Genomic DNA, 15792 nt, shown 5'->3' with positions numbered 1-15792 from the left:
TGTATAAGTGGAGAGGTTTTTTCTTTACAGCTTTATTGAGATATATTTAACATGCTATCAAATTCACCTATTTAAAGTGTATAGTTCAGTGAATTTCAGTATGCACAGTTGTGCATCCATCACCACAATCAATTTTAGAATGTCATCAGTCCTCCAAAAAGAAACACCACACCCACTGGTAGGCACACTCAGTTTCTCCTTCTCCCAGTCCTTGGAAACCACTAATCTACTCTACTTTCTGTCTCTCTGAATTTGCCTATTCTGGACATTTTGTGTAAATAGATTCATACAATTTTTAATCTTTTGTGACTTCTTTCACTTAGCATATTTTAAAATCTATGCATATCATAGCATGTATTAGTACTTAATTCTTTTTTATTGTCAAATAATATTCCATTGTATGACATACTGCATTGTATTTATCATTTGTTGAAAATTTGGATTATTGCTACTTTCTGGCTATTCTGCATAATCCTTTTCTGGAAAATTCATGTACAATTTTTGTGTGAACGTGTTTTCACTTCTCTTAGGTATACACCTAGGAGTGGAATTGCTGAGCCACATAATAACTCTATGTTTAGCATTTTGTGGAACTGTTAAGCTGTTTTCTAGAGTAGTGGTACAATTGTACATTCCAGACTGTAATATGAGGGTTCTCATTTCTCCACATCCTCACCCACACTTGTTATTGTCTTTCTTTTTTATTTTAGCCATCCTAGTCAAGATGGAGTAGTATCTCACTGTGGTTTTGATTTGCATTTCTTTGATGCGTAATGATGCTGAGCTTCTTTTCATGTACGTGCTCATTGGCCATTTGTATCTTACTTGGAGAAATATTATTCAATCATTCTCAATTTTTAATTTGTTTTTGTTTTTGAGTTCTAAGTGTTCTCTACAGAAATGTCATTTTTAGAAAATACCAGAGGATATCATTATTACAATACATTTAGATTTAGGAGTTTTTTAGACTCCGTATTGTAAGAGAGGCTTTTTGCCTGGATTTCACTTAAATCTCCTCTCTTTTACATTCATTCATTTGAAACCATATACCGTTTGTCTAGCCTCAGACCACCTCCTCTTTTATTTACATATTTGATTCCTAAAAGTTGTTCATTAATTCAAGTTTTTATTATGATGACAAAAACTAGTAATTGGCAATGATTGAAGCTTCACTCTGTGAACTGTATAGCAGTGACAAAACAACAAGGTAATTCATTGGGCTCTTCAGTGGTTTCCAATTACTCCTCCTTAAGAGAGTAATAAAGAACAGTAACCTTTAATTGTGGTGGCAAAAATATTTTCTATTTTTCTTCTCATCTGAATTCTTGTCTTTCCAGATTTTGAAAATCCTCTTATTTATATTTTTTGTATCTTTGCTCAAATTATATTATAAATATTGAGTCTTTCATTTTATTTTCGTAGACTTTTTCTCTAATATGTTCTGCAAACTATTAGATGCCCCTTTTACTTCATCTCAACAAAGTGATGCAATTCATTATGTCTCCCTATCAAATCTACATATTGTATATTTAGTGACCCCTGGACCCACTCACATCACATCTTTAAAGAAACAGACAAAGATGACAATCAGAAGAGAACCTGAGGCTCTATATGGCAAGAATCCTAGCAAACTTGCACTATTTCAGTCCACTGGGCTTATCTGAAATATTGCTATTTGGGAAGAAAAGATTAGGAGAAAGCTAAATAAAGAATGAATGGTTTATAAATGTTGATGCTGAACAGATCCTGCAGTTTTAAGCAACTATGAATGGAGGAAGATGTCAACATATTTAGAAAGTAATATTTACATGAAGCTCAGAAACTGAAGTGTACAATATTGTCTAATGGAAGCTGTTTTAGGATCCTAATTTGCATGGTCCTATTGAATGAAGAGAATGAACTCAGGCCTTAGAGTCTAATTCCATTTCCATTACTTCCAAGATACAGGATCTTAACCAATTTGATTCACAATTTCCTTGATTATCAAGGGGATAATTAAGTCTACTTGTTATAGTATGAGTATTAAGAACAATAATGTTTAGAAAGGCCCTAACACAAAGCCTCACACATTTAATCCTGGGAGAATGTGGTCATTAAAACATACCTTTTGGAATTAGAACTAAAAAAACAAATGACTGGATAGTAACCAAAACTTAACATACAACACTATCTTGGGGTCATTTACTTTTCATAGTGTTTCTCAAAGACTGCATTGTATATTCTTAATCCTCAAATGTGACAGTTCCTTTAATTACGAGCCTACACATTTGTACACCATTCCATCATTATATTCAGTAGTCACTCACTGGACTGTAACTAAGTCTTTAATGAGTTACTAAAGAACATCTTAAGCTTAGATCAGCATTAAAAAAATGTTACAGAGTGTTGAAAAGCTATTCAGAGTACAAGCGTGTTGCCTTTAATTAGACTATAAGCACAATAAAATTTCCTGTCTTCACTATTCATCCCAGATTTGAAGAAATTGAATAGTGAGTGACAGATATACCCTGACTTTGATATTATTAGTTTAACGTGAAGTTAAAGGGGATAAATATGTTGAGCTAAATTAGAGAAATCTTTGGTTTGATTATATGCAAAGATAAAAATAATATGCAAAACCGAAATAGTATTTTACAATGATCCATTTTTTTTCTTGGACTCAGATGACTTTAAAACAGACTAATTTTATTGTTGCATTAGAGAATAACAGATGACATGAGGAAAAGAAGATCCAGATATGATTAGATCATGTAGATGAAAAAAAAACCCTCTATGTTTATAAAAAGAATGAACAGTTGGCTTTCACACGTTATTGCTTCGCACCAAGCTGTTAGAGATACCATGAAAGTAGTCATCATAGACGCTACCTGAATTAGATCAAGGAGATTCTTTTCTGTAGCTCTTGTTACAAATCAACAATGGTGGGGACTATTTAGCAATGATTCTTTCTTTTCCTTTTGATAGGGAAGTTGGTGAAACCATGCAAACCTTAAGGGCACATGATTTAATAATGAAGACAGATAATACATAAAATTCAAAGCAACATATGATGCTATCCCTCCAGGGAACACATTTGCTTAAAAGGAAGCCTTTTAGATTGGTCACAATAGCTCAGGACAGTTGGAATAGCTGTGATAGGACAGATGTTTTTTAGGTTAAGGGCTATTGTTAGGAGGCTGGCTTGATGTGCCTCTTCACACAGATTGAAATCACTATGTCGATTTTTAAAAGTAGGTGTCCAATGGGGCTGGCCCCGTGGCCGAGTGGTTAAGTTCGCGCGCTCCGCTGCAGGCGGCCCAGTGTTTCGTTGGTTCGAATCCTGGGCGCGGACATGGCACTGCTCATCTAGACCACGCTGAGGCAGCGTCCCACATGCCACAACTAGAAGGATCCACAACGAAGAATATACAACTATGTACTGGGGGGCTTTGGGGAGAAAGAGGAAAAAATAAAATCTTTAAAAAAAAAAAAAAAAGAAGTAGGTGTCCAATAATAATCACACTTTGTGTACATACCAGCAACATAATATAATCGATCATTTTGACATGTGAGTCTGCTAACATATCTGCTTTCTTGTTAACCAGAATTTAGGCATTCATTTGGTGTGTGTGTTGAGGAGAGGGGGTAGAGAGGGTAGAAATCTCTTACTACCAGAAAAAAATAGATAAAAAATTTTCATTCTTCTCAACTATCTTCAGAGATGCCAGTTAGGTTGAACTTAGAATAACGAGAAAGAACTCACTGACAAGACAGATCTCTGTCAAAATATGTATAGTTTATCCCACACATCAAGTATAATTGGCAGTGTGATTAAGGAAAAGTACCCCGTTAATATAATTATAAAGATTTTTAAAGAAATGACTTACTTTACAACATTCTGAAGGCACAGCTTCCATACCATTAAAATTTTAATATCCTTTAAAAAGAGGGGAGGAAAGGAAGTTAAAAGAAAGCCAATATTCTCCAAATAATAAATTCCAGAGTTTTATTTTTTGTTATCATGAATTTAAATCTGTTTGCATTATGTTTACAAAGAGCCAGGTGTTTTTAGTTAGAAAAGACAAACTATTAGTTATCACTCCTCTGAAGAATAAGATATGTAATATGCATTTTATTTCATTTGAATGAAAATAGTCTTTTTGTCAGAAGCTGATTTTTTAAAATAAATTTATATCAGTGGCAGAAACTTTACTCTCTGCTTAGTCATTTTAACAAATGTTTGAGAAATTTACATTGTAGTATTACGATCTAGGCAAACATTACAGCGAATAAGCACAATTTTTCCCTCTATTTTTAGGACGTGGTAGATGCCAGACTTGAAAGTCAATTAAAAAGTAATCTTTGAATACTGTCTCTTTTATTTTTTAACACTAGGAATTGTTTCCCTTTAGCTTTATTCAAATCAAGAGTTTGACTCATCCACTCAGAATAGCTTATATAGCTTTCTTATATAGCTTTGTTATATAGCTTTCATACTTAATTGTTCAGTCTTCTGGCAAAAGTGTAGCTGTTAATACCTTTTATTTTACTGTAACCAGCTGTGGTGTAGAGAAGAAGAGTGAGAAACCTAGTTTGAAGAGAAATTTTTTACCCACATAGGGCATACCAACACTTCACGAAGCAATTCAGTCTAGAGAATGAGTCTGTTGAGTTCAATTGACTAATAACCAGGTTTACTGTGAAAGTTGCTTCCTCACACACAGGTGGACAGTTTGTCACAACTGAGCCATTGTTTTATAAGCCCCGAAATTGAAACAGATTTTTCTCTGCGTTAGAACTTCCATGTTGTAATTTCTACCTGTGGTGTCCTTAGTTGGGTGCTTAAATTGGAACTTTTAAGACTGTTTTTAGCGGTTACTATCCAGCCTATGAAGAAATTATGGAACTGTCACATACACCTTAGGGAGAAATCAGGAAAGAAGTAATCTATTTATATGGCCAAAATGAAGGTGCTGGGGGAAAGGTAGAGCTTTTTCAGGTATGCAAAAGGAAGCAGGATTGGAAAATGTGCCTTTATTTACAGGAAAAGAAGTGAAAGCAATAGTTTCTGTCTCTCTCTCCATCCCTCCCCCGCCCTTCTTCTCGCTCTCCATATATACATATATATATATATATATATATATATATATGCATTGAACTTGGATTGGATTTTCCATGTCAATCAGTTATTTGTTGTTGTATTTCAGTATAATTTCTAGCATTTACATAGCACTTTGCAGGTAGTTCCATGAATACTCCTAACAATCTAATGAGTCACATGTAGTAGTATCACTAATCTTAAAATGAAAGATATAGACTCAGAGCTGTCAATCTAATGATGTAATGACATTTCCAATAGTTGTCAGAAGAGAAACTCAAATCAAAATCTCTTAACTATCTTGGGGAGGCTTCTTCCAAAGGCGTTTTAATAACCTACTGAGCATTTGCCTCATTTTGTAGAACTATGATTTAAATTAGAAATAAACCAACCAAAACAATGTATAGAAGAATGAGATAGAATATTACAAAACAGATGTAGTAAAATATATCAAGTTTCACTTAAAGAAGAAAGCAGTATTGTGGTTGCTTAAACCTTGGGACTCAAAAAACACTACACGATTTTAAGTTTTTTAAATATACAACTTTTAATTTAAAAGTAAATTTAAAATTTTAGATCTTAGTACAGAATGGAAGGGAAATCGTGTGAAACTTGGTGCTGATTATATACATAGTGAACAGTTTAGGAAAATTATGGGAAGGGTGATACCTGGAGAGAGATTTGGAAAGCCTGAGCAGTAGGGATTTCCTGCAGGGAAGGATAATTTGAACCAAAGATTAGACAGCTATGTATAGGAGGATACGTTTTGTATCTAAGACATCATGGAAGACAACATTGAATATGTAGTTTAGGGCCATAGCTGTAATTACAGTATATTTTAAATTGTATAAGGCTCAAAATTAGCTTTTGCTTAAAAAGATATGGTAAAATATTACCTCAAAGCACAAAAATGAATGACTTTTTTGTGTGTATGACCTTAGGCATGACATGGCCCTCTCTGGGCCTGGTTCCACTTAGCTCTGAAATACGAAAAACAAAATCCACCAACCCCGGCCAACTCATCACCCGTCTCTTCATGGACATGATTTTATTTAATCATCACAACATCAGTGCGAGATAGACACTCTTACAATCATTTGATTGATGGAGAAAGTGAAGCCCAGAGAAATAATGGGCGGAAAGTCACACTACAAAGCTTCTGACTTCAAAGTCCATTCCCTTTCCACTATCCCATGTTGCCTTTGTGTTCAGACAACAATGATGGCTCCTACTACTATTATTTATGGAACCCTGAGTGGGTCTTACATTCTCTTATCTCTTTTAGTCCTCACAATCCAAGAGGTGAGCATGAGTATCCTCATTTTACAGATGAGGAAACCAAGGCACAGCAGTAAAGGGTCTCAGAGTTAGGGGTGGTAGAAAAATGAGTGACTTTTGAGAAACATCCTTAATATATGAAAGTTAAATCATTTGTGACAGATAAATATGATTGTGTTTTGTTGTTAACATTTCTCTCACCTTAGGAATATTTTCCTACTGCAGCCCATTGTTTTGTCTCGATTCCAAACTCATTATTATGATCGATAGATGTTTGGAGAAAGAAGCTGAATAATTGACTGAACTACATAGCTACTCATCTAAGGAGAACAAGAAAACAAACAGTTGAAGTTGCTTAGAAACAATGCTTACTTAATGTTTTTTAATTTATAAATCAATATGGATCCCTCACAATACATACCATTGAAATCTGATATTTTTTATGTTTATTTCAATTGTAAGCTCTACAGATAAGATGAAAACCCTGGTACTCCATCACGTATACTTTACCTCTCACATGCTCTTTCGTTTTCCTTTTCTGCTTGCCTCACATTCACCCACAATGTTTGGGAACTTTGATGCTCTGATAGCCTTTGATGTTGGAGACTATATGCAAACATGGGGGAACATTTTGATCATTTTAGTGGATTGTGAGATATTAATTTTCATATTTCATGCTTGCCCATTGGGAAAGCAGAATCAAAGTGTTTAAATAGTAAAAATCTCAGAATATGAAGTGATTATGTGGGCAATTTGGGTATGGCAATAACTCATATTACTTATGAATATTAAATATTATCTGTGATTAAAGGAATTCAAACTTTTCAAAAATTAGTCAACCTTCTTTTTTAAATGAAGTCTTAATTAGAGACACGGTTTTTAAAGGAGGTAGGAATGAAGTTTCCTCTCTCTCTGAAGAAGGTCAGAAAGAAAGAAGAACAAAATATGTTGGCCTTACCGTTACTTCCTGCCCCAGAACCAAAAGTACCTTTGAGACATCTTAAATGACATACAACACAGTTTGAAACTGTGGTCTCAAATGGAGATGGCAGAGGAGCATAAGGGGAGTGTCTTCCAGTTATAGTTAATGCCACAACAATCTGGAGAATTTTTCATAGTTAATTTGAAAGAATCCTTTCCCCTTATGAATCTTGAGAAGAAAAGAGACATTTAGGATATGAAGACTATCTTCAAATGTCTGAAGACAAGTACCTTCTAGGAGTAGCTTTGATGTGTTTTGCAAAGCCCATTTGTATAGAATTTAGACAAGTGAGTGGAGAATGCCAAGGTCTAGATATCACTTTTCTTGACATGAGGAAGAACTTGCTGCTTCAAATGGGCTGGGGTGCGCCATGGACAGAGTGAGTCTCTGATTTCTGCCTCTATGTGTCAAACTTGGGAGATTTTTAGCAGGGATGCTTGAAGGGTTATTTATTATCTTTCGCATGAGTTGAATGATTTTTTCCAGACTTGAGATTCCATGCCTCTAATGGAATACCAGACTTAGAACTGTGATGTTTATCTTACAGACTTATTTTTATAATGGCTTAACGAAGACAAATTAGATTTATGTTTATAACCCAAAGAAATATTTACCCAGAAGTCATACAATATCTTAAGTGTAACATATACAATATTTTTTTAAAACAAAGGTTAAGATTTTTGTCTCTGTTCTAATAGCCCTGCTCCATGTGGGCAGTGTTAACAGCCTCTCCACTTATGCTGCCTCTGATCGGTGACTCTGGATTCCTTTTATAGAGATGATAAAGTTAAAGGAGAATATGACCTATAGACACATAAGATACTGCAGCTTTATGCACATTGGAGTCTAATTTCCTTCAACCTAACAGTCAAAGCCTGTTTAACTTCCTGGTATTTCGTCTCCTTCAGTCTCACTCCAGGAAATCGTTTTATTCTCTGAACCAAACCTACTTTTTCTAGGTCCTCAGACCTTGCTTTCTAGTTCTAGTTCAAGCATGTTCTTATTTCTTGTTTAAGCTGAGATTCTTTCATTTAATACAGACACTATTATATTTTTCAGCTAGTAGTGATTCCACTTTATGGGCATTTTAAGTCAATTGCCATTCTCTACCTGCTCTGAAAGTTGACTTTTCCTGAAATAATTGATCTCTAGTTCAGTAGAGATCGTGATTCCTGTGTCTTTTTCCCTATCCTGCCCTATTCTTCCTTCCCAGGAACTTTATTCAGTATTCTAAACAAAAGCTTGATTGGCCCAAATCTGAACTCCTTACGCTGGTTTACAAAGCTCATGATCTGGCTGTTGCTTTCCTTTCTGATCTCATTCCAGACCCTTCTTCTCCTAGCCTGCTACTCACAGCTCCATTGGCCAGTGTGCTATTTCTTGAACAAGCCAAGGTGGTTTCAGCCTGAGGCCTTTGCAGCAGTCTGGAATGCTCTTGACTCCTGATTTTTGCCTGACTAGCAACTTGCAATCTCATTGAGATCTCATTTTAAATTTCACTCCCATAGATAAGTCTTCCATAAAAACCTAAGTGAGTAGTCTTTACATATTACCCAATTTAAACTTTCTGTAGATTACTCATATCTATATGGTATTTTAAAAATATATATATATATATCTATTTGTATAGTCTATGTCTCCCACACCAGAATGGATGATTCATCAAAGTAGGTACTTGGTCTGTTTTGTTCATCAAATTCTCAAGCACCTAGAAAAGGACTTGATACATAATGAAAACTCAATAAATATTTGTTGAATGAATAAACAGTTAAGTGCATGCTCCATCACTCCAAATGTCCTTATATGTTAACTTGGCTGAGGGTGAATTCTCAACTTTATTATAACTGAAGCTTCTAGGATAACATAGTTTTATAATCTTTTGCTAATTTTCTCCCATAGAGTAGTTATAAAGATGTTAGAGAAAACATGCTTGTATGTATTCATGTTAAAATAATTAAAAAATTAGTTACATTGTCACTTTCGGCAACAAGGACAGGTATATTCTCAAAAGATCAGAAAAGATGTCACTGGAGTTAAACATTGAAGGAAGCAATTAGTTTGAGATTTTGATTTTCACAAGTTTTGTTCTTAAAACTTGTTTTCTTCTTTGATGCCTTTTTTCATTCACGCAAACTATCAAAACAGCATTCAGATTACCTTTTGCCTAGATATTTTGGTACTCATACATTATAATGAGTTTAAATAGAAATGTTTCAGGGCGATGCCTTGGAGTTATATTCTAAACTTTTTCATCATAGATTGCTTGACAGGTTTCTTAATATCATTTTTGTTTTCTATAAGGGCTGTATCATTTCTTGTGTTTTGGAAGAGAACATGGTTTTTATTCTTCATGTGCAACTATTTTACATATCAAGAAATTTTTGTGCTACTATATAAACTTCTAGTGTTAGAAAGATAATCAGAAGATTCTCTTGCATTATTGAATTTCTTTAGTTTCTCTCCTGACTGTTGAATGGTAGCCATTATTAATGTGTTTTTAAATATGCATGTTATAGTATGTTAAAAATAATTGTGTAAAGCAAAATCTTTTTCCTTGTAAAGTTTGTTCCTTTCTGTTTGCAGGAATATTTTTGTTATCATTGCTATTTATTAACATTGCTAGTGCAATCCGTGTTGAAAAATTTGTATCTCATATACCAATTCACCAGAAAAAAAATCTGTACTTAATAGCTCTGTTTTCCATAGTGTGTAATGTATGACTGTTTTGTGAATAATTAAAAAGAAAATCATATGTGTGCAATTTTATTTTTTCATTATTGTCTTGTTCTTCCATATTTATTCATTTATGTAATATGTACCATTTGTCAGTTAAATCACTGTGTATATAAATGGCAAAAATGTATGTATATCCTTTTCACTTTAATGTCCATCACAGATCTTAATACAATATCTTTAAAAAAATGTTAAATGACCTAAAACATATAAATAAATATAAAATAATCCATGTAAATGTAACAATACAACAAACAAAACTAATAAAAAACAAACACCTCTCTGAAACTTTCTTCACCCCTTACCTTATCAAGCTTTTTGTGCGTAAATGTTTAGTTCAGTAACCAATATTTTTATTTACACTTATAGATATTAGTGTCCGTAATTTACATCAGAATGCTGTGAATCTACACAAATAAAAAAAAAATATATTTTTCCAGGCAGTTTCTCTGATTTCAATAATTCTGTTTAATTTTCTAGTCATTGTTAGGGATTAGAATGAGGTTTGTGGCTTACTGAAGATAGTTTTGAACTAGGACGGAACTACACAGTATCATGCTAGGGACCCGGAGATATGATCTCCTCAGCTCCAGGGTTGGCTGAGTGGGGCCTGGGGTGGCTGGAGGCCGGGGCCTATGGGGCAGCAGAGAGCAGCCTTGGGAATAGCCTCTAGCAGGGCTCCTCGGAGGCCGGCCTCACTGAGCGGAGTCTGATGGTGCGCCCTGCGGTCCCCGCAGGTGGCAAGCACAATGAGCGACATCCAGCCCTCGCTGCTCCACTGCGACATGCTGAGCGCAGCCCAGGAGGCGCTCTGCCACCCCGACATCTCCTTCAGCAGCCAGCTGCAGAGCGCGCCACTGCTCATCGCGGACCAGGGCCCCGTGGAGCTACCAGAGGAGTTCGTGGTCCAGGTTCCCAAGGAGCCCAGAGTGCAGCCCAAGGTGCGGCCAGCGGTGGGGAAAGAGGGCTGGGGGTGGCCGGGCAGGGGCTCCTGGGAGGCTCAGCCCCAGGCAGTGCCCCAAATTTCTCTTCCCACGTGTTTACTCTGCATCCACTCACTATGGCTGATGTTTGCCCTTAGTAGTATCCTAGCCAGTTATTTACAATGCATGCTTGTTCTACACTAGTTAATCGTTATTTCTAGATGTTTGACTTTAAATTTCTGATTGAGTTTGAAATATCTTTGCCTTATCACAGGAGATTTAAAATTACTTTTAGTGACAATTTCAACTATTATAAAATTTGAATGGTTGTGAACTATCTTTTAACACTGTTGATCATCTGCTTGATTGAAAAAAAAATTCTCATTAATGGAAACTACCAAGACTTTGAGGAGATGATGATGAAAACATCTTGGTTAGGAATTGTGTATAGTCATGTAAAGCATAAAACCTGATAGAAAAGTGATGGTTACAGAAGCAACCTAATTTTCTTATGAAAATGTTGGAAAGTACTTTATAAATATTGTCTTTGCAGCTGACAAATACAGTGAGTGACATCCATCCTTTGGAGCTCCAGTGAGGAATGTTATATAATATTTGCACAAAATTCAATGCTATTCTTTCCCCAATACTTTACATTTTATTTTATCTTTAAATAATATTTAGGCAATGTAATTTTTCTTTTTTCTCGCTAAACTTCATACAGGGACTCTTATCCCTCAGGGACAATTTCCCCCAGGGAATATAATATATAATATAATAACAATATAATATAGTGTATTTATAATTTTCTTTGTGTGCCACACCATGAAGAAGACTGGGAACTATTTGGCTGGTGGAACCATGAATACTAAGTCTTTTTCCAAAACGCAATCTTGTCTCCTATCCCATAATTTCTTTAGGGGGATATACATACAAGAAATACTGGCAGAGGAACATGAAGTACCGCTATATTAGCTGAGCTTTCTTCCAAATGCCATTACAGAATTCTCTGGCAAAATAAGTTGGAATACTTTGTTTCAGTTCAAGGTCTAAGGGAGATGCATCATAAATCCATTTGGGATTTAAGAGACCTAGAAGAGTTCAACTGAACTCTAATTACTGCAGCCATGTGGAAAGTGCAAGTGTGTGGGGAGCTTGGCATTCACAGGAGCTCTGTCCACTGTCACGTTGTTCAATCATTGGCCTAGACGCTTTCCATTCAGATTAGCCTTTCTTCCTCGGTGGTGGGGCAGTGGTAGTGAGTGAGTGCACACACTTCCACAAAAGCGGGTAGAATTGACTCCGACGTGTTCTGAAAATTCAAGGAAGACGTGTAGTAAAGACTTTTTAAGAACTCCTTTTTTTTCTTTTTTGCTTTCTATGTTGTACTACTGTTTCAAACCTGAAATTCTCTAAATTGAGTGGAGTTATGTTTTTCCCGGAATGTGCTTCGACATTCACAAAGTGTTCATCATGATGTTGGCTTTTGATTTATATTGTAAAATAATAACATAAAATCAGTAGGATTTAATTTACTCCAATGCATATACATTCATCAAAATTTCTACTACTAATGAAGAGGAAATGCATAAATGAAGTTTCATTTTTGAGTAGGTGTTTAAATCAGCAACTAACACACGCACACGCACACAAACACTCACACCTGCTGGTAATTCTGTCTTGTGATAAAAATTCAGAATATCAGTCAGTTAGAACAGTTTTTCCTATTTAACTTTTACTAAGAAGTTGGCTAAATTTAAACTTTCCCCAACTTTTATAGCTTAGTAAGATTTTTCTATATTACCAGCTTTTACTTTTTGGCATGTATGTGGAGAGTTACAGTGTAGAAATGGGTTTTAAATCATGTTTTTCCATCAACTTCCAAATAGGAAAATTGCAATATACCCTCTTTTGGACAGAAACGAAAATGAGGGTACAGGGCCACCTTCGTGTGATCTCATAAATGGAAACTGAGGTAAACGTCATGTGATTTAAAAGGAGCCTGCAGAATCATGTTAACCTGTTATGATGAGACAATACTTCTGAAAGTTGCGTTTGTGCAGAAGTAATTTTATCAGTGAGACGGAAAATAACTGAAGGTCATCTTCTAGTGCTCCCTATAGAATAAAGAAGAATAAGTAAATATTACAGGGGCATAATCTTTCCTGATATAGAAGATAGTACATCAGCTAGAGCGCTTGGACAGGTATTAAAAATGAAATTGAAAAAAGAGATACCACGTTATCTTGAGCTCTTCAAATTGAAAAGACATGGAGGAATGCAAACAACAAAATGTCAGTGAAGTGCAGCTCCCTCCCGTCCTTCCCTCCTCCACCTTTCTCAAAAAAACCAAGTCTGTTATAGAAACAAGATACTTTAAGATACAGAAAACTCAGAAATACATATAAATAATAAAGGCTGGTATTAATGCAATCTTTGACCGAAAAGTAAAATTGGTATTACTTTTAAAAGTGTTAACCTCTGTTCTATGGATAGCCACAAAGCAAGTAGAAACACAGTAAAAACAGCCATAATGACATACCAAAAACTGTTTTGTTGGTTTGAAATAAAACTTTGCCCTCTTTTACGTTCATTTGACTCTGGATAGCTAACAGCAGTTCTTGAGCTTTAACGAGCATTTGGATTAAAAGGAATTAGAACTTCACAGTAGAGCAACAAAGCACAAAGAATTAAGAAACATTGTTCTCAGAAGACATGTTTCTCTTCAGCATTTTAAGGCAGAAGGAAGTCTGAGGGCAGATAGCTCAGTTAATGACTAGATATCAAGACTTTTCCTTGAAGCTGAAGGAATGTTAATGTGTTTTTTATCAGCATTGTCCTTGCTTTCCTTGTGATTTTCATGCAGATGCATAAAAAGTTCATTGAAATGATCTACGAATAACCCTCCTGCAAGCCACACCCATAGTGTGCAGGATTCAGACAAGTGTTCTCTCAGAATACAGCTAAACCATTTCAATCCAGACAAGTCATAAAAACTCTGCCCTGTGCTCATTTTAAAGCTTACCTTTTGCAAGAGCCAAAATGCTTTTAACAAGGGGCTTGTGTGTTCTAGTCCTTTTGGAGAATCACATGAAACTGTACCATCAATTTTTTTTTTTCATTTTTCCTCATTGAGTTTTTATGTTTGTAGATGGGAATGCTTTTATGATAATTATAAGCAAGAAGAATACTCCATTTGATTTTTTTTAATACTTTAAACAAAAGCCAGCCTTTAATATTAGTCTGAATTATTAAATACTGGAAGTTCCTTCATTCTTGCACTCATTTGTTTTTTCAACAACATTAGATTGAGTGCAAAAGCATGCTGAAGACTGCGCTAAGTACCAGGGAGACAAGGATGGAAAACTCACAAACTTTGATCTCTCAAAGAGTATTGGGAGACAGAAATGGGGTACAATGTGGCAAATGCTTGCTAGAGGTATGATACCTCCCACATGCACCCAAAGAGGCAAGAGCCTTGTTTGTAAAATGGTAATTAACTCAAGCTCTCGCGTGCACATGTGTATGCGTATGTTTGAGAGGGAATGTTACATGTAGGAATAACGTTTTAAGCATAATTCTTATAGAAATCCAAAGAATCTTGAGTACCGGACCTTGGATACCAGTAAATTATACCAGGGTTTTTGTTTTTTTTTTTTCCTTTTCCTGTGGGCCTAGTTCTTCCTTGGTTTTTCTCTACCTTTCCAACAGCTTTCTTTGTTCATTAACGTTGTAAGCGAATATCAGCCCAAATTGTACACAGCTCCTGTAAGCCACAGCACCAACCACAAACTGCCACTTGCGTCCTTGTATTTTAGTTTAAATTTCAAAAAAAGAGAATTTAATCCCCATTGGATTAGGTCAATATCCCTGATCTAATTATTCATGTCAATGACCATCCCATGACTTAGGCCCACACAGGAGCAATCGTGTAGCAAAGAGGCAATACTAGGAATACCTGTTATAGAGGTGAATACAGAGTACTAAGGAGCATGTAAAGGGAGTATCTACCCAGTCTTGGAGGGTCAGAGAAGGTGCTCCTGAAGACAAAGTGGCGTTTAAACTGCAATCTGATAGACCAGTAGTAGTTAGCCAAGAACAGAGGTAGAAGAAGAAAGATACTATTATGGACAGAGGAAACAGCAGCATGAAGGACTAGTTCACTATAATTGAAGCATAGAAGTCCAAAGAATAATTCCAGAAATGATCTGGAGGAGTGGTCAAGGATCTGATCAGGATGGCATGATGTAACATTATGAGGAGTTTGGAATTTTACTGATGGCAGTGAGGGAATAGTTAAATTAATCTTAGACGAATTAAGCAAGGAGTGACCTGCTGCCTGCATTGGAAGAATGAACTAGAAGCTTCAAGACTGGAGTGGGGAAGGTTATTCTATTGATTCAGATAAGAAATAATGGTAGCCCTGACAAAGGGGTGAGTGACGTTAGTGATAATGAGAACCAATTGCCAACAGTTAGAAATTCATTGAATATGTGAGTTAGACAGAGGGAGAACCCAAAGAAGACAACCAAGTTTCTGGCTTGAGAGATTTTGTGATGAATGATTGTACCATTTACTGAGACAAGAAAAACAAGAGGAGACAGAGAATGTTGGTAAGGAATGATGATGTTGTTATCCAAGCATTTACAAATGACTTCTTCAGCATACTCCTTTGAACAGAAACCCAACTTTCTGGCCCCCAATTTAAGAACCCATAACTTAAATACAATATACAAATCTGAAAAAAGATAATTAAAAATGCAATTTTTGAGCTATTTGTAAGTTACTCTTATCAAAAA

General features: G+C 35.5%; 1 protein-coding gene across 50 annotated transcripts in view; it reads left to right on the top strand.

The window, feature by feature from the left end:
• ADGRL3 (adhesion G protein-coupled receptor L3) overlaps positions 1-15792 on the top strand; it is an 801265-nt gene that overhangs the window by 292212 nt on the left and 493261 nt on the right. For 34 of the 50 annotated variants that reach the window (XM_070262457.1, XM_070262459.1, XM_070262461.1 and 31 more), the window contains one exon: positions 10808-11011. The exons of the other annotated variants lie outside the window; for them this stretch is intronic. In XM_070262457.1, the coding sequence (XP_070118558.1) occupies positions 10808-11011 (204 nt within the window). The remainder of the gene's footprint in view (positions 1-10807; positions 11012-15792) is intronic. 50 annotated transcript variants of the gene reach the window in all.

The sequence above is a fragment of the Equus caballus genome, chromosome 3, assembly GCF_041296265.1.
Source record: "Equus caballus isolate H_3958 breed thoroughbred chromosome 3, TB-T2T, whole genome shotgun sequence".
Taxonomy (NCBI): domain Eukaryota; kingdom Metazoa; phylum Chordata; class Mammalia; order Perissodactyla; family Equidae; genus Equus; species Equus caballus.
This window is presented reverse-complemented; position numbering and strand designations above follow the sequence as displayed.